The sequence below is a fragment of the Borostomias antarcticus genome (assembly GCF_949987555.1).
Source record: "Borostomias antarcticus genome assembly, chromosome: 22".
NCBI lineage: Eukaryota > Metazoa > Chordata > Actinopteri > Stomiiformes > Stomiidae > Borostomias > Borostomias antarcticus.
Window position 1 is genome coordinate 8,667,090 of NC_140255.1, and position 21,204 is coordinate 8,688,293.

Below are 21,204 nucleotides of genomic sequence, written 5' to 3' on the forward strand. Positions count from 1 at the left end.
TAGAAAACATACACTTTTTTCCTCGGTTTGCTACTGTTTACTGAAGTTATTTCAAATACTTGAGGTAAACTTGATTTATCCTGCCCAGCGCAATCAGTCAATGAAACCAATCCCATGACCAGTCCTCAAATGACCTCAGTTACTTTCAAATACTCAAAAGTAACTTACCAGTATAATTGGTCTGGTGGATGTGGTCAACTTCATCAATGTAATGACGATGCAGAAAGCATGTCACTGTTATGGTTATTTGTTCACAGTTTATAGATGGGAAAGACCCTAAGTACGTGTTCTACAACTCCATAGTGTCCAACGACACTTTGCTCACTGTCAGAAACCAGCCTGTCAACTACACGTTCAGCTGTACCTACCGGTCGGCTTTTCTGGTCAACAACGCCGTGTTCAGCCAGAGGTAAGCACTGAACCTGGTCGTGAGTTCACCGTAGGTGCCGTGTGGGAAACGTGTGCATTCTAACCCAATGACTTGCAGCGTTTTTACGAAACCCTTTGCTTTTTCCAGAGTGGCTACAGTTTATGTCAACAACGGGAGTTTAGGCAATTTTAAGTCACAGTTGTCTATGAATGTGTTCACAGTGAGTATACCCAAACCTCTCTTTCTGCACTGGGAGTCTATGACACATTTAAAGGATTAATCTGCAATTAAACAGCTGTAAACAATGGAGTTTAACTATCCAAACCATATATTGATCTAAAAATCACATTCTACTGTTTTCCAAAGATCTATAGATGTTCAAGAGAATTGGTGATCAGCAACCAAGGCTATGAAATAAAGGAGTACGATATCTTTGGCGTTCTTAACAATGTTCATCTGTCCCTTTAGAACTCAAAGTTCCTTTATGCCAAAGACTCCCCGTACGTGATCGACACGTCTGAGATCGGCTCTGAGGTCTTCATTGGAATCGAGGCGAAAGGCCTGAGCAGCAGGTACAGAAAGACACCGTCACATCACCTTACTTAGGATAGTGATTGTTCCACACTCTGAACTAATATCATTCCAAAGTAAATTAAACAATGATTAATCAACGGGAATACAGCTAAATATTTACACTATAGTCCTGAAATGCAGTCCTTTCTCCGAATGAGGATAGAACCTCAAGGTGGGTAGGTAGGCCGGCGCCCCACTTCATGAGATCATGTGACTCTTCACATTCCTCACTGCTTCAGGTTCAAGATTGTCATAGTCAACTGCTGGGCCACTCCCACCCCGTACGCCACGGATACGAAACGCTGGAGCCTTATCATCAACAGGTATAGTATTTCTGCGATGTTCTTCAGAGCTTTCCAGCTCAAGTGATAATAATAAGACATTGTATTAATATGGTGCCTTTCCGGATGCTCAAAGCACTATTAGAGGAGAGGGGAAGGAGGGGGGGGTTTAGGGGGTTGGAGGTGATGTAGCTTCACCTCATCCACAACCAATGTGTTGCACCCTTCTGCCTGATGCTCAGCTCCTGGTAGGCACAAATCAATCACTACGCATCGGCTAGAGTGACATGCTAGAGCGGGAATGGAGGTAACAGATGTACGCAGACGATACCGTGGTCTATGCGTACGGAAAAACAGCCGCAGCAGTCACTAAACTGCTCACAAGGTATCTAGAAGCAGTAGCGAAATGGCTGGAAGATTCCTGTCTGACACTGAATGTTAATAAAACAGTGTCAATCTGTTTCTCCATAGGGAAACAATCCACAACAACTAATCTGGATTTAAAAATAAAAAAGCAGCCAATCACCCAAGTCCAAGAGGTCTAATATCTTGGTTTAATCTTAGACCCCCACCTGAAGTTTAAAGAACATGTAAAAAAAGTCACAAAAAATATTAAGGCAACTCTGTTTATGTTCAGACATAGAGACTGTCTAACATTTGAAGCAGCCAAATTATTTTTACATTCCATGGTTCTCTCCCATCTAAATTACTGTGCAACCTCATGTTCCCAAGCTTGTCCCACCACAATAAAACCCTTAGAGAGACTCTACAACCGTTCAGTTAAAATCCTGGGAAGGAAGCCAAACAAATCACACCACTGTCCCATCCTGAGAGATCTAAAAATGTTAGAATTTGATAACAATATAAAATTTGCTAATATCAATCTAATCAGTAAGTGCCTGCAAGGTAAGGCCCCTCAGGTGCTTTGTGACCTGGTGTGACCAATGCAGGCCACCGTCCACCAGGAGCATGACTGCAGGGAACTGTGAAGTGCCGTTTTGAAGAACAGAATTCGTCAGGTCAGCGTTCTCAATAAAAGGAGCCAATCAATGGAACGCACTCCAAAAGGATCTTAAAACATGCGCAAACTATAGATATTTCACATCTAAATTGAAGGCCCTCCTAAAAGATAGTGAAGTATGTGTCCATTGAAGGGAGGCAGGGTAGTGGGGTAGGTTGTGTAGGGCAGTCCCCATCATGGGCCCTGTTTGCACCTGATTGGTTCGGGATTGGGTCGGGATCCGGGTCCTGGTCGGGTCGCGTGGTGGTGCGGGTGTGGGTGGTCCAGGGTGTGGGTGGTCCAGGGTGTGGGTGGTCCAGGGTATGGGTGGTCCAGGGTGTGGACCGAATCTGGATTAAGTCTGGTTCGGTCCGCGCACGGGAACGTGTGCAGCTGTACTTTCGTGTGGCCGGGTGGGATCTGGTTGTGGTCTCGTTCTGGTCTGATCAGGTGTAAATAGGGTCATAGATTGTAGGGTACTAGTGGATGAATGAATGAATGAATGAATGAATGAGTGCAGTGGTAGTGCAGCCTATTACTGTATTGAATGTGTTGCTTTGTATCTTAAATAGTATTTGGAAGTAATTTACACTGCATTCTTTGTTTGTAACCTGTTTTTCCCATACAGGTACCTTTTAGGGATGAGCATCGAGAATTAGCTTTAGCTAAAAATGCCATAGTGTTGCACAAATAATTTATTCATGTTTAATGCATCTGCCCCTGCCAAATAAAGAATAAATGAAATGATACACACCTCATCCACTACCAATGTCGGTGATGCAAAGCTGCCAGTAGGCACTAAAGTGATCACCATATGAGGAGACGTTACAGTAGAAAGAGTAGCATTAGTCTAGGGATTTGAGGTGGCTGATTAGGGTGACCATTTTACCGAAATTGTTGAAATAAAATACAGCAAGGTGCTACCTAAAATACAGCACATTCTTAATGAAACAACACATTTTGCTAAGGAAAATGTAAATCTAGCGATCAATCGAGTAATCTGGTGTGTTTTGTACACAGCTGTTCATCCGACAACACGGTGACCATTTTCGAGAACGCCAAGGACAGTCGCGCGATGTTCAAGTTCAACTCGTTCCGCTTCCAGCGTCAGGAGAAGGTGTCTACGGTCTGGCTGCACTGCGAGGTCCAGGTTTGCGACGGGGAGAAGCTCTCCTGTCAACCAGTAAGAACATCATTATGATGTCCTCCTGGACCACACACACCTAGGCAGAACCTATTCAGAGACCGTATTCAGAGATGAGATGAGTGCACACAACAGAGGCTTAATACTAAAATTGCATGCCTCTCCCACAGTCCCCTATTCAGATCGCATGCTTACACACTTTAATCAATAGCATAATGACATTGCATTGTGGACAATGTGATAGAAGTAGACCTAATGATTAGTAGATGGCGTACAATCTCAGTTAATAGAGATTACCAAAGGAGATTTTAGGGCCTGTTCTTTTTACAGTTTGTATCATCATAACCTCTGCTTTGTCCAATTGCACTTTTATACAGATGACATGATCATATATAGTAGTGCCCCCTGACCAAGGCCATATGTGACCTCCAAGCTGACTCAAATCAATGATATTCAGCTCTAGCAAAACCTATACATTATATGCCCTTCTCCAGGAGCCGCAATTCTATTTCTAGTAACATGGCTGTTTGTACCCAAAATGGTACCAACATTTTAAGAGTTACATGTTATAAGTGTTTAAAGTATCTGGCTGGATGATAATCATCTTTTAAAACTCAGGTTTGCGCCAGATTTCATAATGTCAATAATGGAATTGGGAGGGTAGTCTGCTTAATGACATTTGCATTCCTCTTGTCATCACAACTGCAAAATCTCTTGGCCCGATACCAGTTACCTGTCTAAATAAACACATAATTGACCATAGATCATGTTGGGTTATAATAATAATAATAATAAAACAATAATCATAATCATAATTCATTTTATTTATAAAGCACTTTTCATTGTGAAACAATCTCAAAGTACTGGTTTTCTCCAGACCACAATAATTTGTCTTACATTACATGTACAGTATGTTGAAGTGCTCTGATGGTTATATATTGTAATTCATATCTACTAAATATTTTCAAGGCACCATGCAGAGCAAGACGTCTCCCATCGGAAGCAGAGCCAAGTGGGGGTATTCTCACAACTGAGTTTCATATTAAAGGTATAGTTATAGAGTAACATGTCTGGAGTACAGTGATTCTGGTTCTAATCCTGGCCTTATACACCATTTGATTATGTCTGATGTTTATGAACCTTATTAGAATTTATGCATACCTGAACTTAATGTCTGTTCTTTGTGCTTTTTTATTTTTGTGTCCAATACCAATTTCCTTAAGTTTTGTCTTATCTGTAATCTTTTCCCTCACAGCAAACTGGTCCTCTAATCATGGAACCATGACAGGTAACTACTGTATCTGTGTTGATACTGTATTAGTATTAGTAGTATGCTCATTGTATACTTTAATTTCAATATTTCCGATGAATGTCCTTTTTCCTGTCACAGGTTCATCTGGATGTATCCTGTTTCTAGTCCTGGTAAACACACTTTTGGGTTGTTTGGACTCATCACGATTATAGAAAACAGTTGCTTTACATTTGAACCAGATATGCAAGGACATGGAAAGGCAAACTCAAACGTGCCAACGTTTCTATGTAGTTGTACAAACAAGGAACACAGAGACAAATACACCACTTCCCCCAAAACACACACACACACACACACACACACACACACACACACACACACACACACACACACACTCTCTCTCTCTCTCCAGGTCTCAGGAAGTGTAAGAACTCATTCCTCTTAAACACCTATAATATTGTATGTTGTGACAAGCAATTGAAGCATTGACATACCAACATATCCACCCAATCTGGTTTGTGAATGTAACACAATATTCACATTAAACGCGATATGTACAATGCAACCTACAAATGTTCTGAGGAATTATAATGAGAACAACTGTTCTGTACAATATTTAGTCCCTCTTTTGTGTAGAATAGAGTCGAATATAGGGGAAAATGGAAATGTGTCTTTGTCTCACAGTTAACAGCAGCCATACAACAGCATACAATCATACACAATGAACAATAAACATTCAAAATGGTAAAAAGCTCTATTCATTTATTGTTTGCTTTCATATTAGGGCTTAATTTAACACATTCTACTGTGCATTCAAAGGTATGAAACATACATACTAGGCATCAGTACATGAAAGACAAAACATACAAAATACCGACAAAACATACATCAAAACAACAGCACAAAGTAAGTTGCTAAGGCTTGAAATTCATGGTAGGTAGTCACAAACAATGAGGGTCTTCCACAAATAGCTCTGACAGTATAAATAGCCTTTCTAACCAAGTATCTCTGACAGTATAAATAACCTTTCTAACCAAGTATCTCTGACAGTATAAATAGCCTTTCTAACCCAGTATCTCTGACAGTATAAATAGCCTTTCTAACCCAGTATCTCTGACAGTATAAATAGCCTTTCTAACCCAGTATCTCTGACAGTATAAATAGCCTTTCTAACCAAGTATCTCTGACAGTATAAATAGCCTTTCTAACCAAGTATCTCTGACAGTATAAATAGCCTTTCTAACCAAGTATCTCTGACAGTATAAATAGCCTTTCTAACCCATTTCTGTCCTCCAGACAGTGTGCAATGTGTACAATTATGTAGCCGCCATTACAAAAACATTATTATTATTGGTATTATACACAAGTTTGACATGTACAGTACAGAGTAGCGTCTTGCTCTTAGTGGATGGCCACAGTGGGCAGTGCGGTCTCAGTCATGGGGGCTTTGTTCAACTTTTTGTGTGATCTCGCTCTCTGGTTGACGTCAGACTCTTTGGATGATGCTGGTCTGACCTACAGCGGCAGAAACCAAGATAATGGAAGAAGAGAAACCAAGTTTCAATGTTTTGTCAATATTACTGTATATTTTTAAGCTAATAATGACCAATATCGATATTGCCATATATTTAGATATATCTCTACATTTCATACTGCCTCATTATAGCAGCACTAATAGACATGAGAAAGTTGATGAGATGTTTATTACCTCTATTAGTGGTTTGAGACGTTGAACTTGGGGAGAGTTGTGGACCACAAGAGGATTGAAACCCTTTTTATTCAACAGCCAGTAGGTCTTCTGACAGCCTTTACCCTGGTAAAACAACATCGATGGGTGCAGAGAAACACACACACAGAAACAGAGTGTAAGAGCAGGAATTAAACACTGCAGTCATTACACTACATGTTTTTTAATTTAGAAATTTTAAATGAGATGAAATGATGAGTAAAAGGATTACCTTTATCTCAATCTCCCCTCTCTCCTCCAGCTCAAAAGAGCCGATCTCTGTGAGGATATCAGCTGTGCTCTGGGATATATGAATCTTTAGGGCTGCCGACACAGAGGGACAAGAGGGGGGAAGGACAGTCAGTGAACGATACTGGAGCGACAGGAAGAGTAACGTTAAGACCAGTAAGACGAGGTCCCAGACATCCCATGTAACCCAAGCCAGGTTCAGTGTCATAGTGAGTGGTTTTATGGCACTCCGAGAGGTTTTTGGAAGTGTTACAATTACAACCATTTAGCAGAAGAGAGACTGATGGCGCGTTCCAGGCAACCCGTAACTCGTGTTTTTCCTACCTCCTACACGTGAAAATGCTCTGGAATGGCAGTCAAACCCGTAACTTCCCACCCGTGAACTCGTACAGATCGATGTACTCCCAGTTGCGCTCTCTGACGTCACACAGCCCTCTAAGCAAGATGGCAGCCCCCATGGGTATGGCGACAAAGAACTTTAGGGCAACGTAAAGTAAATGTGTACGTTGTAATCAAAATAATACAAACGATTATGCACTACAACCTGCTATGTGTATGTAATGATGCCCAAATATGTTGACAAGAGATAGCTAGTGCTAGCTAGCTAACATTAAGGTAAACCTGAACGTGACCATGCAAACGGCGAAAAGTCGATGATGTCAATAAATAAAATGTAACGTACAATTTCTTAGCATAGCGAAATTAGGCATACAATGTTAAGCTTGCCAGCTCTGACAATGTGCCAAATCTCAAGCTTTTACCATATCGGCTTGTTTACATTTATCCAGAATGCCACGCATTCAGACAGTTTGCCTGGAACGCTATGAAGTCGTGAGTCGTGACTTGAAGTCATAATTTAAGCTCAAAATCCTATCTGGAACGCGGCATGAGTCATAAGCTTTGTCTGTAGCGGGCTAAGACTCTTCCCCAGGGCCAAGACTCCTCCCCAGGGCCAAGACTCCTCCCCAGGGCCTTGACTCCTCCCCAGGGCCAAGACTCCTCCCCAGGGCCAAGACTCCTCCCCAGGGCCTTGACTCCTCCCCAGGGCCAAGACTCCTCCTCAGGGCCAAGACTCCTCCTCAGGGCCTTGACTCCTCCCCAGGGCTAAGACTCCTCCCCAGGGCTAAGACTCCTCCCCAGGGCTAAGACTCCTCCCCAGGGCCTTGACTCCTCCCCAGGGCCAAGACTCCTCCCCAGGGCCTTGACTCCTCCCCAGGGCCAAGACTCCTCCCCAGGGCCAAGACTCCTCCCCAGGGCCTTGACTCCTCCCCAGGGCCAAGACTCCTCCTCAGGGCCAAGACTCCTCCCCAGGGCCTTGACTCCTCCCCAGGGCTAAGACTCCTCCCCAGGGCTAAGACTCCTCCCCAGGGTTAAGACTCCTCCCCAGGGCCTTGACTCCTCCCCAGGGCCAAGACTCCTCCCCAGGGCCTTGACTCCTCCCCAGGGCCAAGACTCCTCCCTAGGGCCTTGACTCCTCCCCAGGGCTAAGACTCCTCCCCAGGGCCTTGACTCCTCCCCAGGGCCAAGACTCCTCCCCAGGGCCTTGACTCCTCCCCATGGCCTTGACTCCTCCCCAGGGCCTTGACTCCTCCCCAGGGCCTTGACTCCTCCCCATGGCCTTGACTTCTCCCCAGGGCCTTGACTCCTCCCCAGGGCCTTGACTCCTCCCCAGGGCCTTGACTCCTCCCCAGGGCCTTGACTCCTCCCCAGGGCACATTTTAGCTGAATCCCAAATCGCGCACTTAGGCGAAAGTGCAGAGCACTCGCGGCCTTGTGGCCTTACACGCGCGTTCCCGCTAAGTCCACAAGGGCTCAGGGTAGTCCCAAAACGGGATTGCTAGGTCCACAAGTGTGCCACTGCCACCATTTTGTGCACTTTAACCGCACTTACCGAAAGTCCGCAATTTCGCGGACTTAGGAGCGAAAAATACCCACAGCCCACCGCGTCTCATGTGACAGTGCTTGAGTGCATCCGAGTCATGATCCGAGTGCATCACACATAAATTATGACATTTGCCGATAACACAACATTGATCTTGAAATCCACATGCTGCAAACATATCCCACCCAACATATTTTTTTAATTATTATTAAATTAAAACAGACGTTAGTTGGTCAATTTGCAGAGCCGAGCGGAGAGCTGAGGAGCGCGTCAGAGCAGCCTCTGCCTCGGAGGGACATCATGCCAATGAAAACAAAGTGGGAGGGGCATTGAGCTAAACTGGCTTGGGAATCGTTGGCGCACAGCTGGAAGTGCTGTCCCATTTAATTCACGGCCCTGCACCCTCTGGCCCTTCCAGCTGACGTCATGAAGTGCTCAGGCCTCAGCCCGCAAGTGCGAGGGGCCGCAAGGGTGGTTTGCGCACTCAGATTGGGATTCAGCTTTTGATAAATTCTGTGAAAACTCACGCAAGCTGTTGCTCTCCATCCTCGAGGCGGTGTTCACTGTGTCCCCGAAAAGACAGTAGCGAGGCATCGTGCTACCAACCACTCCAGCAACCACTGGGCCTACTCACACACACACACACACACACACACACACACACACACACACACACACACACACACACACACACACACACACACACACACACACACATGCAGTACACACACAACTGAGCTACAGCAACCACTGAATCTAAAACACACCTGATTTCATTCACAGTGGAGTCCATGTCATTGTTTCTGAAATATGGATCCAATTAGCTGATCCTCAGCTTTTACCTGAGTTGATCCCGATGCGAAGTGACAGTTTCTCATTGGGCAGATGGCGTATCCTGAAGACCTGGATGGCAAACAGGAAGTGCAGCGCCATAGAGGCAATCTCCTCGGCGTGCTTATTGCCATTGCTGATAGGCAGTCCGCTAGCCACCATGTAAGCATCACCTATAGTCTCCACCTGAAATACCAGGCAGGTTTTGTATACATCATAGTCTCCATCTTTACTATTACAGTACGTCCATTGCAAGTAATAGTCAAATGGACGATTCTCGTCCAGTGAAGTCACTCCTGGTAGATCCAGAGTTAAACACTAAACAGAGATGCATTGGGACCGTATAACTTACCTTATAGACGTCATAGAGCTTGATGATCTCATCGAAGAGGCTGTAGAGGTCATTGAGGAGGGTGACCACCTCCAGGGCCGAGCTGACGGAACACATGGAGGTGAAGCCCACGATGTCGGAGAAGAAGATGGTCACCATGTCGTAACTCTGAGGCTCCACGGACTTGCCGGCCATCAGCTCATCGGCGATGTACCTGCAGAGTCGAGCACTCAACATCATATATATGTATACAGTATACTATATATACATATATATATATATAGTTCCCCCCCCCCCCCCATTTTTTATTTTACCAGGTTAGTCTTATTGAAATCTTTCTTTTACAAGCGAGACCTGGCTAAAATAGCAGCATAAAAAGTTAGTTACAGACAAAAACAACAATAAAAACAAAATGAAATGCAAGTGCCAGAATGTACAGTTAAAATACCTATAGTCAGCGACAAGTACCAACCATTTCAACCATCATAACAATCATACCAAGGTCATCAGTTGCTAACATTGTAAGGCCTTTGCTACCTTGGTAACATGCTGGAGAGAAGCTTGTCTGCTCTGGTTTTCTCTATCGTCAGCTGGGTAGTCCTCTCTTCAACAACTTCCTCAAGGTGATTTGCATATTTCTCCAACTTTGCCACCATGTTGTCGAGGATATTTGAATGACTGAAAGGTAAATTTAATTAAACAAATGAAAAAAAAAGTTTAAGAAAAAAAAGATGAATAAGGTCTGCATTAAATTAGATGTTTGTGTGTCCGGTGTTATAGAAATAAGTGACACTTAGCTGGTTCATCACTGACTATGCTGGTCTTCCTTACCTCTTGTCAGGTCTCTCCCTGGTGGATTGGTCTCTTTATTACTGGTCAGGTCTCTTTCTCTCTCTCTCTCTCTCTCTCTCTCTCTCTCTCTCTCTCTCTCTCTCTCTCTCTCTCTCTCTCTCTCTCTGGTTACTTGTACTGTATAGAATATTCCATATACTGTATATATATATATATATATTTATTTTTGCTGAGCTGAAATGTAAAAACACTTTGATCTGCAGTCTATGAAAAGTGCTACTAAAAATGCATTATTATTATTATTATTATTATAAGTAGTAGTAGTAGTAGTAGTAGTAGTAGTAGTACTGTAGTAGTAGTAGTAGTAGTAGTAGTAGTAGTACTGTAGTAGTGTAGTAGTAGTAGTAGTAGTAGTAGTAGTAGTAGTAGTAGTAGTAGTGGTGGTAGTAGTAGTAGGCCTAGTAGTGGTAGTAGTAGTAGTAGTAGTAGTAGTAGTAGTAGTAGTAGTAGTAATGGTAGTAGTAGTAGTAGTAGTAGTAGTAGTAGTAGTAGTAGTGTAGTAGTAGTAGTAGTAGTAGTAGTAGTAGTAGTAGTAGTGGTGGTAGTAGTAGTAGTAGTAGTAGTAGTAGTAGTAGTAGTAGTAGTAGTAGTAGTAGTAGTAGTAGTGTTGTAGTAGTAGTAGTAGTAGTAGTAGTAGTAGTAGTAGTAGTAGAAGTAGTAGTAGTAGTAGTAGTAGTGGTAGTAGTAGTAGTAGTAGTAGTAGTAGTAGTGGTGGTAGTAGTAGGCCTAGTAGTAGTAGTAGTAGTAGTAGTAGTAGTAGTAGTGGTGGTAGTAGTAGTAGTAGTAGTAGTAGTAGTAGTGGTAGTAGTAGTAGTAGTAGTAGTAGTAATAGTGGTGGTGGTAGTAGTGGAACGAACTGCCCACTGATGTCAGGACAGCAGAGTCGCTGCCCATCTTTCGTCGCAGGCTCAAAACTCATCTCTTCAAGAAGTACTACAACAATCCTCCCTCTTAAGCACCTATTGTATTTTAGATTGCTGTTCTTGCACTTTGCCTTCAGCACTAGACTATGCTCTTAGTCACTTGTTTTAGAAAGGAGATGCATTTGCGAGTTCTGGCAAGTGGTAGTACATTGGCTTTTCCTACGTTAAGTGCAATTATTGTTAGTCGCTTTGGATAAAAGTGTCGGCTAAATGACTGTAATGTTATGTAAAATGTAATGTAATAATAGTCTCAGGTGGCAGTTTCTAGCACAGTCAATGTTAAAATCCGGTCACAAAGGCACAATTCATTACTAATACATAAAACACCATTAGACTGACGTGTCTGGGCTGGTCTCTCTCAGCCGTCTCCGAATCGAACCAAATGGCGGCCTGAGGTCTGGGTTCTCGCTCCAGCAGGTCTTCATCATAGAGATGATCCTCTCATCACACGTCTGGCTGCACAGAGTCGGGCGGAGTGGATCCCCTAAGAGGGGCGTCTGCAACTGTTTGATAATCTCTAGAGGCAGAGCAGTGAGACAACACTGCTACAGTGAGTTAATCACATTACACAGATGGGAGATCATTTGGTAATACTTCTCTGTTAATAATATCCTTACCTTTGGTAGAGTAATTATACATTCATTACTATGACGTCATTCTAATAGTACCCACATTATAGTTTATGTAATTACATGATTATACAGTGTAAGGGTAATTTAGAGTGACCAAAACCAGATCTACATTTAAATCCACTTATTCCTGGAGATCCCCCATATGATATCACCCATCCCGCCATACCATAACACCATATAATTACATAGCAGTCATTTTGCAACTACAGTGTTATTACTATAGATATTAGTATGTACTGTAGTTACAAGGTAACTTTTATTTGTACCCAAAGACAGAGTAAGGAGGGATGTGGTGGATTGTAAAGCAGGCAGAGACTAGTGTGCTCACGTCTTGGTTCTAGCTGGATGTCGTGGTAGGGCCCAGCCTCGGTGCTGTAGATCAGCTCACGCATGATGATGGCGAAGCTAAAGACGTCTCCCTTTGGAGTGCCGTTCAATGGAAACGGGTTTTGCCTCAGCAGCTCTGGAGCCATATAATACATCTCTAGAACACAGAGACATCACACACCGGTGTCAACAGCAACAACAACAGCAACAACAACAACAACAACAACAACAACAACAACAACAACAAAAGACAATATCAAATTAAAACCTGACACCGAGTGCAAATTTCCATAGCAAATTATGGCAATACTCAAGATCAGGAGATTAGACCTACTGACCATCAAAATTGCCATTTTCCTGCAGGAGAACTTTGTGTTTAGCTCCCAGTTTGAATTCCCACAGTCCGAAGCCAGAAAGTTTAACTTGTAGTCTGCTGTCCACCAGACAGTTGCCAGGCTTCAGGTTGCCATGGGATTTCAGGTTACTCTTATGAATGAACTCCAACCCCTAGAAGTACGTTTTGGGGTTTAATTTCCAAATTCAAGGTTATGTCATCGGTAGTTCTAATCTAAATTACCAAAAGTTACTCACGTTGACGATATCATATGCAAAGGACAATTTAAACATCCAGTCAAGCTCAATGTCTGAGGATCTCAGGACATCCTGTCAAAGAAAGATTAAAATGTCCAGTCAGTCAGGTGAGTCTATACGGACACATATAGCACAAAACAACCAAGAGTGAAAGTATATCCTCCGGGATTATTTATATTTATAGCCTGTACATTATACATCCATGCCTGTATTTGTACATCATGGAGCCGACAGTAACATTTCACTGTACATTGTACACTGTACGACATACATGTGACAAATACAATCTGAATCTGAATCCTAATCATGAAAGCATGCAGATGAATGGCATCACATATTACCTTCAGGCTGCCTTTTTTGCAGTATTGCATCACCAGGCAGACGTTCGGCGGCTCAATACAAGCGCCAAAGAACTGCACCAGGTTCTCGTGCTTCATCTCCCTCATCTGTTGGCAGAGCCAGAAATGCACGTCAACATCGCAAAGTAAAAGGCTGATTGTTGGGGGGGGGGGGGGGGGGGGTTACGCCATGAAAAAACACAGCTTTACCACTCTGAATTCTGCAATGATGCTCGGTTTCCTGACGTCAATGACCAGTTGGTTATTCATATATCGAACGGCCACCCGATTTCCCTGTCCAAAAGAGAAGAACATATTGATGGACAGGGTGCCATAAGACATTTCTAACTGGTGGTTAGCAACTACAATGACGTGTTCAATGCACATCTAGAGAGCACTACAGTGAGAGTACAGTAGATGTGACCTGATACGAGCCTTTGGTTGTAAGATCTGTTAGTGTACCTGATGAGCCTGGTGACGTGGACAGTCTCTAGTGACATATCCACATGTATCTGGTGTGGGCTGATGTGCAGATGTGTACTGTAGGTGAATGTTATTACACATGTATACTAGAGTGCTATGGAGGAGTAGATGTAGGTGAATGCTATTACAGATGTATACAGTATTACCTGGAAGAGTCCGATGGTAGAGTAGATGTGCTGTTTCCCCGTTGAGTCTCTGTAGCTGCCCGTGGACATGGTCTGAGACCCCCCACTTCCACTCTTACTGCCAGTTGTGCTCAGTGAGACTGTCTGCACCCCCTAGAAAAATAAATACATGTAACAGTGGTGCGTGTGTGTGTGTGTGTGTGTGTTGTGTGTGTGTGTGTGTGTGTGTGTGTGTGTGTGTGTGTATGTGTGTGTGCAAAATACCTCTGAGTCAATGTAGTATAGTGTGTGTTCCTATGCAGATGTGTGTGTAAGCAGTGTCTGAATACTATTTGTGTGTCAATGCTCACTCTGACTGAATTTGATCTGGTGTCACTGTAAGATGTGCTGCATGACTTGTATTTAAAAAAGAAAAAAGAAAAAAAAAGGGAACCAGTTGCCTTAGGAAACTTTAGTAAAGGAACTTTTTTTTTGAAGAATTTCCGCAATAACACATACATAAGTTTGGTAAATTCATTTGAAATGTGTTTCAGAACAAAAAGTAGAACAAACTTAGTAAAAATGCGTAATTTTTACACACCAAAATGGAAGACAGATGAACGTATGTTTCTAAGGCAACATGTTATTGGTCGGCTATATCCGTACGAGGTCATACTTTGGGTTCCTTGATGATGGTGATGTCACTGTAGTTGATTAGCCACCAGCAGGATCCGTCAAGCCGAGTTTGCAGATTCAGTTTCTGCAGCACCAGAAGCCCGATGCACAACAAGGCGGTCACACCGGCGATGGGGACACCCACCAGCAAGATCATCAGAGATATATCTGTTTCAAACCAAGAAAGTCAAAACACTATTATATTTAACTACAGGGAATAAACGTGAGTCGTTTATGTTACTAAGATGAAAAACTATGGAGTCAAAATGAGGCCAGAAAGCATTGTAAACGTAAGTGAAGTATTGTAAACGTAAGTGAGGTATTGTAAACAAAAATATATGAATTGTAAATGTAAGTGAAGTATTGTAAACGTAAGTGAAGTATTGTAAACAAAAAATATATAAATTATTACTTAATTATTAAAAAATAAAATAAAAATTGCATTTACAATACTTTTTTGTGTTTACAAAACCTTTTCTGCATTTACAAAACTTTTCTGCCTTTACAATACTTTTTCTGCGTTTACAAAACTTTCTTGCGCTGCAAAACATTCTGGCCTCTCTTTGACGTGGGGGCGGGGTTAGATGAGTGGCGTGTCCAGAGAGGAAGAGGTGGGGTTTTGGGATGCCCACCGCCATATATAAATCAAAACCATAGAAGAAGTCCAAAAAACGTTGAGCAGCGCTCATATGGCGGTGGGCATCCCGAAACTCCGCCTCTTCCTCTCTGGACACGCCACTCATCTAACCCCGCCCCCACGTCAAAGAGAGGCCAGAATGTTTTGCAGCGCAAGAAATGTTTTGTAAACGCAGAAAAAGTATTGTAAAGGCAGAAAAGTTTTGTAAATGCAGAAAAGGTTTTGTAAACGCAAAAAAGTATTGTAAATGCAATTTTTATTTTATTTTTTAATAATTAAGTAATAATTTATATATTTTTTGTTTACAATACTTCACTTACGTTTACAATACTTCACTTACGTTTACAATACTTCACTTACGTTTACAATACTTCACTTACGTTTACAATTCATATGTTTTTGTTTACAATACTTCACTTACGTTTACAATGCTTTCTGGCCTCATTTTGACTCCATAAAAAACACAATCAGTGATACATGACATGACAATGAACTTGTCTTGGTTTTACCATTAGACAGCAATTCACACAGCTCATCGTTGAAGCCACAGTCTGGGTGATCTGTGGGATATTTCCCATTGGGCCAAACCACTGATGCAAATTTGGGGGTTTGCCTAAAATGCAATCACATCACATAATCCATATGTCATAATCCAGTAAAACTTTACCTGAAGTGTACATTAATTACTTTGTAACTACATGGTAGTGGTGGGTCGTTTGTGAACAATTAATTCATTTAGAATCAATCTTTCAGGAGTCTCGGGAGTAATGAGTCATCTTGCCTTTCATAAAACATTTGATTTGTGATGACTATTGAGGTGTGACGTTTTTAGGGGGATTCACCTGATATTTTTGGAGTGGCTATCAAAATGGAGGATGGGCACAAATTTGATGGCATCTTCAGTATGCTGAAGATCATAAATGGAGTAGTCCAAGTTCCTCTCCCCCTTTTCATCAAAATGGACCAGTCCAGAAGCCCCTGCAATAAAAGGCCATTACTTACAAAGTCTATGAGGCTGTAAGAAAGTTTATACAGTAGGGTTGTGGCAGTGCAAAATCATTTGAAAGGATTGATCTACAGTAAATTCTCAGAGGGAAAAAATCTCCAAAAGGGTTTTTCTGTTGTTCGCAAAATAACGGTAACCTAAAATAACATTGGGAACTTGTGTTTGTGGTTTTACCTGGTGAAATCGAGCTAGGACTTTTGCTTGATAAAATAATTTTAACTGGAACCAAAACAGATTTTTAAAAGTTTTCAGAGGGTTCCCCTACAGTACAAGGACAATCATCGAACGCGAATCAATTTTAAGTAGCATCATTTCTCAGAGAGTGTGAAACGATTTAAAAGTTAAGATTATAGATTACCATAGAATCGGATGTTATTCCTGTTTTTGAGTCTCTGCAGCAGTTGGCGTCCGTTGCGGGGGTCATTCCCGTCTTTCACAACCTCCTTTAGGGCCATAGCGTACAGCAGGACGGCATCATGCAGGTGGGCAGAGTACGGACTAACCTAGAAGAGGCATCACTCACAGGTGGGCAGAGTGCAGACTAACCTAGAAGAGGCATCACTCACAGGTGGGCAGAGTGCAGACTAACCTAGAAGAGGCATCACTCACAGGTGGGCAGAGTGCAGACTAACCTAGAAGAGGCATCACTCACAGGTGGGCAGAGTACGGACTAACCTAGAAGAGGCATCACTCACAGGTGGGCAGAGTGCAGACTAACCTAGAAGAGGCATCACTCACAGGTGGGCAGAGTGCAGACTAACCTAGAAGAGGCATCACTCACAGGTGGGCAGAGTGCAGACTAACCTACAGTGTACATGCATGCATATAGTTAGCATTTCTCCATTGCACAGGTGTTTCCATATGCTTAAACATGTAGACTGTGTTGGTACAGTAAAAGGTACAGTACAGTACATACACAGATCATACAAACTACATACAAAGTTTGGTAAATAAAAAGTTCTGTCTTGTGTTGTTTTTTTCCATACCTTTCAGGACGTATTCAAGGCTCAACATGAGCTGTTATGCTATTTTTTTTTAAAAATGTTTATGTAAGTAGTTTCTAACCTCACTCTCTGATGACAGGTTGCTGTAAAAAGGATGCTTCTTCAGTCGGCCATAAACTTGTTCAACAAAGTCATAGTTGTCGTAACCCTCGTAGGTCCTCTGACCAATGACAAATGCCATGTCTAACGCCTTGATGAGTTCCTGGTCTTTCTCCTTGTTCATTGCGTATTTCCAGAGGTTATCCTGGGTAAGGCAAAGGTGGATCGTGATTAGTCTTCACAGGTAAAAGAAATAGAATGACAGGAGACCAAAAAATGAACAAATATGGTGAAACAAACTGTGGGTTGAGGATACTCAAAACCTGACTACAGTGTCCATTTTTAGAAATGTGTAAAATGTTACCAAATAGGTAGGTAGGTACTTTATTGATCCCTGGGGCATGCACAAAATATATTTTAAGTCTATTTTTAAGTTGACCCACCATGTTGCCACTGACCTCAAAATGCTGCACAAGGAAAAACACGTACTGTCCATTGACCAGACCCTGCTTCTCAGCCTCCAGAAGGAGTACCTTTGTGTCCTCTGCATTCGTCAGCACCACAATCACTGTGAAAGAGAGGGCAGCAGGTCACATGCCACAGTTAGTACACAGTAGGCTGGGTAGCAGGGTGCCTGATGGTCTAATAAAGGACATTACAGATGTGTAGCCTAACCAGACGTGATGACTGACCCTATGCTGAAACCCCAAGAAGACCTAGAATATCACTTTTACATTCCAGGCAGCCGCAGTTGCAGTGATGGTGATGTCAACAGTGCAACACATAAATTGATGCTTATGAATCGATTCTCTACCTGTGTTTCCTTCATGTAATCAATAAATAAATATGTTTGTAGCACTGTGAGGCTTAGGATAATGAAAGTTTAAATTGTTTAGTGGACACAAACTACATTATAAAATAATTAGTTATGTGCAATTGATTACACCTTGAACCCTTTCACACAGAGGCTACAGTACACTCAGAATAGTCCAGGATAATCCTTGGCCTTGCAACGTCAAAAAGGCATAACACAGAAGGCTACGATAGCACAATGTAGTTGGAGGACCAGTGCAGGAGGAATATCGTATGGTATCTCACCTCTCGCAACAGTAGAGATGTACTTGACATTACTTTGAACCAGGTCAAGATCGCTGGTGTCAAACTTGACACTTGCCGTAATAGTGAATTTAACTTTGAGCAGATCTTCGATAGACTTCCACAGAGCATCGACTTTGTCCCACGTGTTTGAGTCCTGTCCACCTCCAATCAGAGCCACATGGCTCCATCCAAAGAACTCTAGTGTCTTGACTAAGACTTCTGCACTTCTTTTTAGAGGGGGAACAATGTTGACGTATGAGTCATATATAGCAATGTTGTCCACTTTGGAAGACTGACCAACAAAGCCAAACATTGGGATGTTCCACGCTGATGCCATAAGACCAGTTACCTGTTAAGAAAAGCAGTAAAATATCTTCACAAACTCGGACTAAATGTCAAACTCAATGTCAAATTATATTTTAAGCATGATGTAGATTTCAATATCAAGACTAAAAAAGAAGGGAAATGTTGGAGCAATATCCCCTAAAATTTAAACCGGGGCATTTTTAATGAAAGAGGGCAACCATGTCCAAAAAGTGTCCACAATTCACTTCAAGCCACTCAGTTACATCTGCTGTGATAAGTTAGAATTCTTTTTTCTGTAAATCCATTCATGTAGAGCTGTCATGTCCACAACTGGACGGTAACCGACTCCATACACAGCTACTGACAAGACGGTACAGCAAGAGGAGCACCAACAAAGATGCTTACATCTTGAATTCCCCCTGAAGAACTGAACCCCTGGGAGCTGCCAGATGTACTAGTAAAATACCACAAACTAGTGCTGTTTCCGGTTGGAGCACACAATCAGGAACTGGCCATTCAGTCCATTATATGCCCGTGCCCCCCCACTCCTGACCCTAAGCCCCAACTGAAGGGTGGTCAATGGGCGGTTATTCTCCGTCTTTATAACGACACTAACCGACTCCAAACTGCTCAAAAGCACATAGCTACTGTAGATTCTGTGGGCTGAGAGGAATCTAATAAAGTCCACCTTTTGACATTTGGTCCATTTTACTGACTGCTAGATTGACCAGAAGACGAACAACTACTACTGTTCGCATTGCTACCCCCACCTCGAGGACATCTACACCAGAAGATGCAAGACCAGGCCAACAGGATCCTGAAAGATACCCAGGAAATGGACTGTTCTCTCTGCTACGGTCAGGGAAGAGATACCACACTCACATGGCGAGCACCGAGAGGCTCAGGAAGAGTTTCTTCCTACAAGCCATTAAGCACCTTAATGACTCTATCTAGAAAATCTGGAGTACATAGAATATCTAGTGTACATAAGATAACCACATGCAAATGTCAATATATTTAGTCGGCCCTAAAAATTCTCTCAACTGTCCTATCACATTAAAGCTGAAAAGCCCTAAAAAATATCTTGAAAATAGGAATATAACACAACACTTAACATGTAAAAAAACCAAACATGTTAAATGGTCCGCAACAATGAATCGATACCCCAAATAAAAGATGCATACAGTAGATAGATGTCATCTTTTTCAACACAACCTACCTCTGCTGCCTCCGGACAGGCTGGGCCGAAGAGCGCCGAGACGTTCTCTCTCCAGACGTGATTAATGAAGGCTCCCAGGGACGACTTGGCGTCGCAGTCTGAGTCCGCGTACACAAAATCCAACGTCAAGTTCCCCAGGAAGGACGGGTTGCTGTTGACCTTCTCCACGGCTATTTGGATGGCCGAACCTAACCGGAGGGCACTGAAGGGGAAGGACAGGTTCCAGGGGGCCTGGAAGCCAATCAGCAGCCTGCTGGAGTTTGTCCCGTTCACGCCGTTCGCGAGGGCTACGCCAGCGACCAGCTGCACTGCGAGGGAAAGCAGTGACACGTGCTGAAGGACACAGACCACAGGGGTGGCAGCAGAGGTCCTGGTCATCATCTTAGACGTGAACAGGTGAACACATCTTCTGCTCTCACACTGAGAGAGCCTTAAATACATCTGGCCTGATGATGCTCGAGCATCGGGAAGGTGTGTGTGTGTGCATGTGTGTGTGTGTGTCTGTGTGTTGGGGGGGGGGGGTGCGAGCAGGGCAAGAGAAAAGCTCTTCATACTCAAGGGTACATCTGCTTAGCAGTAAACTATTCACTTTAATTGAAGAAAGAGAATATCTGCACACTGTTTTCCATGCTCCCACAGTGATTTATTAGTGTAACATTTCGTCTAAGTCAGAACGGACCGTTCGTTTCATTTAGGACGAAACATTGCACTAATGAATCACTGTGGGAGCATGAATAAAAGTGTGAGGATGTTCTCTTTTCCTAAAAGATAATCTTTCTATCTTGAACCTGTTGCAATAATGTTGATGTGTCATAAATATTACAGGTCTAAGGTCTAAAGGCTTACCATGCTACTGCCAAGGTTAAAATCCTCTATACTTCTCTCTCTCTCTCTCTCTCTCTCTCTTGCTCTCTCTCTCTCTCTCTCTCTGTCTCTCTCTCTCTCTCTGTCTCTCTCTCTCTCTCTCGCTCTCTCTCTCTCTCTCTCTCTCTCTCTCTCAATAAAGTGTTAAGGTAAAGAGCACAGTATTTACAAATAAGCCAGGAAACACATGAGGATGTTGAGGTCTCAGTGGATATCATAGATGAGCTCAAAGTAGGACGGTCTATTTCATAAAAAGATTTGATCTACGGTGCAGTATAACACGATCATTATATGACAACATACAGTATATTCAATTCAACAGTGTGAACAATAAATATCATCAAGTCATCAAAATGATTTGGGCCTCATTTATAAATGTTTGCTTGGCTTTAATACAGTACAATATATGAAGAACAACATACAATCATCCAACAATATGGTACTGTAATTGCAGTCTTTATGATGTA

At 42.6% G+C, this 21,204-nt stretch overlaps 2 protein-coding genes across 2 annotated transcripts in view; one reads left to right on the forward strand and one right to left on the reverse strand.

The window, feature by feature from the left end:
- tectb (tectorin beta) overlaps positions 1–4,433 on the forward strand; it is a gene marked incomplete at both ends in the record, with an annotated part of 5,377 nt that extends 944 nt beyond the window's left edge. The window contains 6 exons of the mRNA XM_084456031.1: positions 258–409; positions 518–590; positions 839–942; positions 1,183–1,266; positions 3,245–3,407; positions 4,338–4,433. Of these exons, the coding sequence (XP_084312157.1) occupies positions 258–409; positions 518–590; positions 839–942; positions 1,183–1,266; positions 3,245–3,407; positions 4,338–4,433 (672 nt within the window). The remainder of the gene's footprint in view (positions 1–257; positions 410–517; positions 591–838; positions 943–1,182; positions 1,267–3,244; positions 3,408–4,337) is intronic.
- Positions 4,434–6,021: 1,588 nt separating this feature from the next.
- On the reverse strand, positions 6,022–20,254 carry gucy2g (guanylate cyclase 2g; the record flags this gene model as incomplete). Its single annotated transcript, XM_084456032.1, has 22 exons — positions 6,022–6,135; positions 6,329–6,433; positions 6,579–6,670; positions 9,005–9,103; positions 9,320–9,494; positions 9,661–9,853; positions 10,177–10,317; positions 11,754–11,931; positions 12,375–12,530; positions 12,712–12,880; positions 12,965–13,036; positions 13,306–13,410; positions 13,513–13,596; positions 13,932–14,063; positions 14,566–14,732; positions 15,711–15,814; positions 16,044–16,179; positions 16,566–16,710; positions 17,273–17,455; positions 17,709–17,818; positions 18,349–18,697; positions 19,874–20,254. The coding sequence occupies 22 exons, from the start codon at positions 20,252–20,254 to the stop codon at positions 6,022–6,024; spliced, it is 3,390 nt and encodes a 1,129-aa protein (XP_084312158.1).
- Between the last annotated feature and the right edge of the window lie 950 nt (positions 20,255–21,204).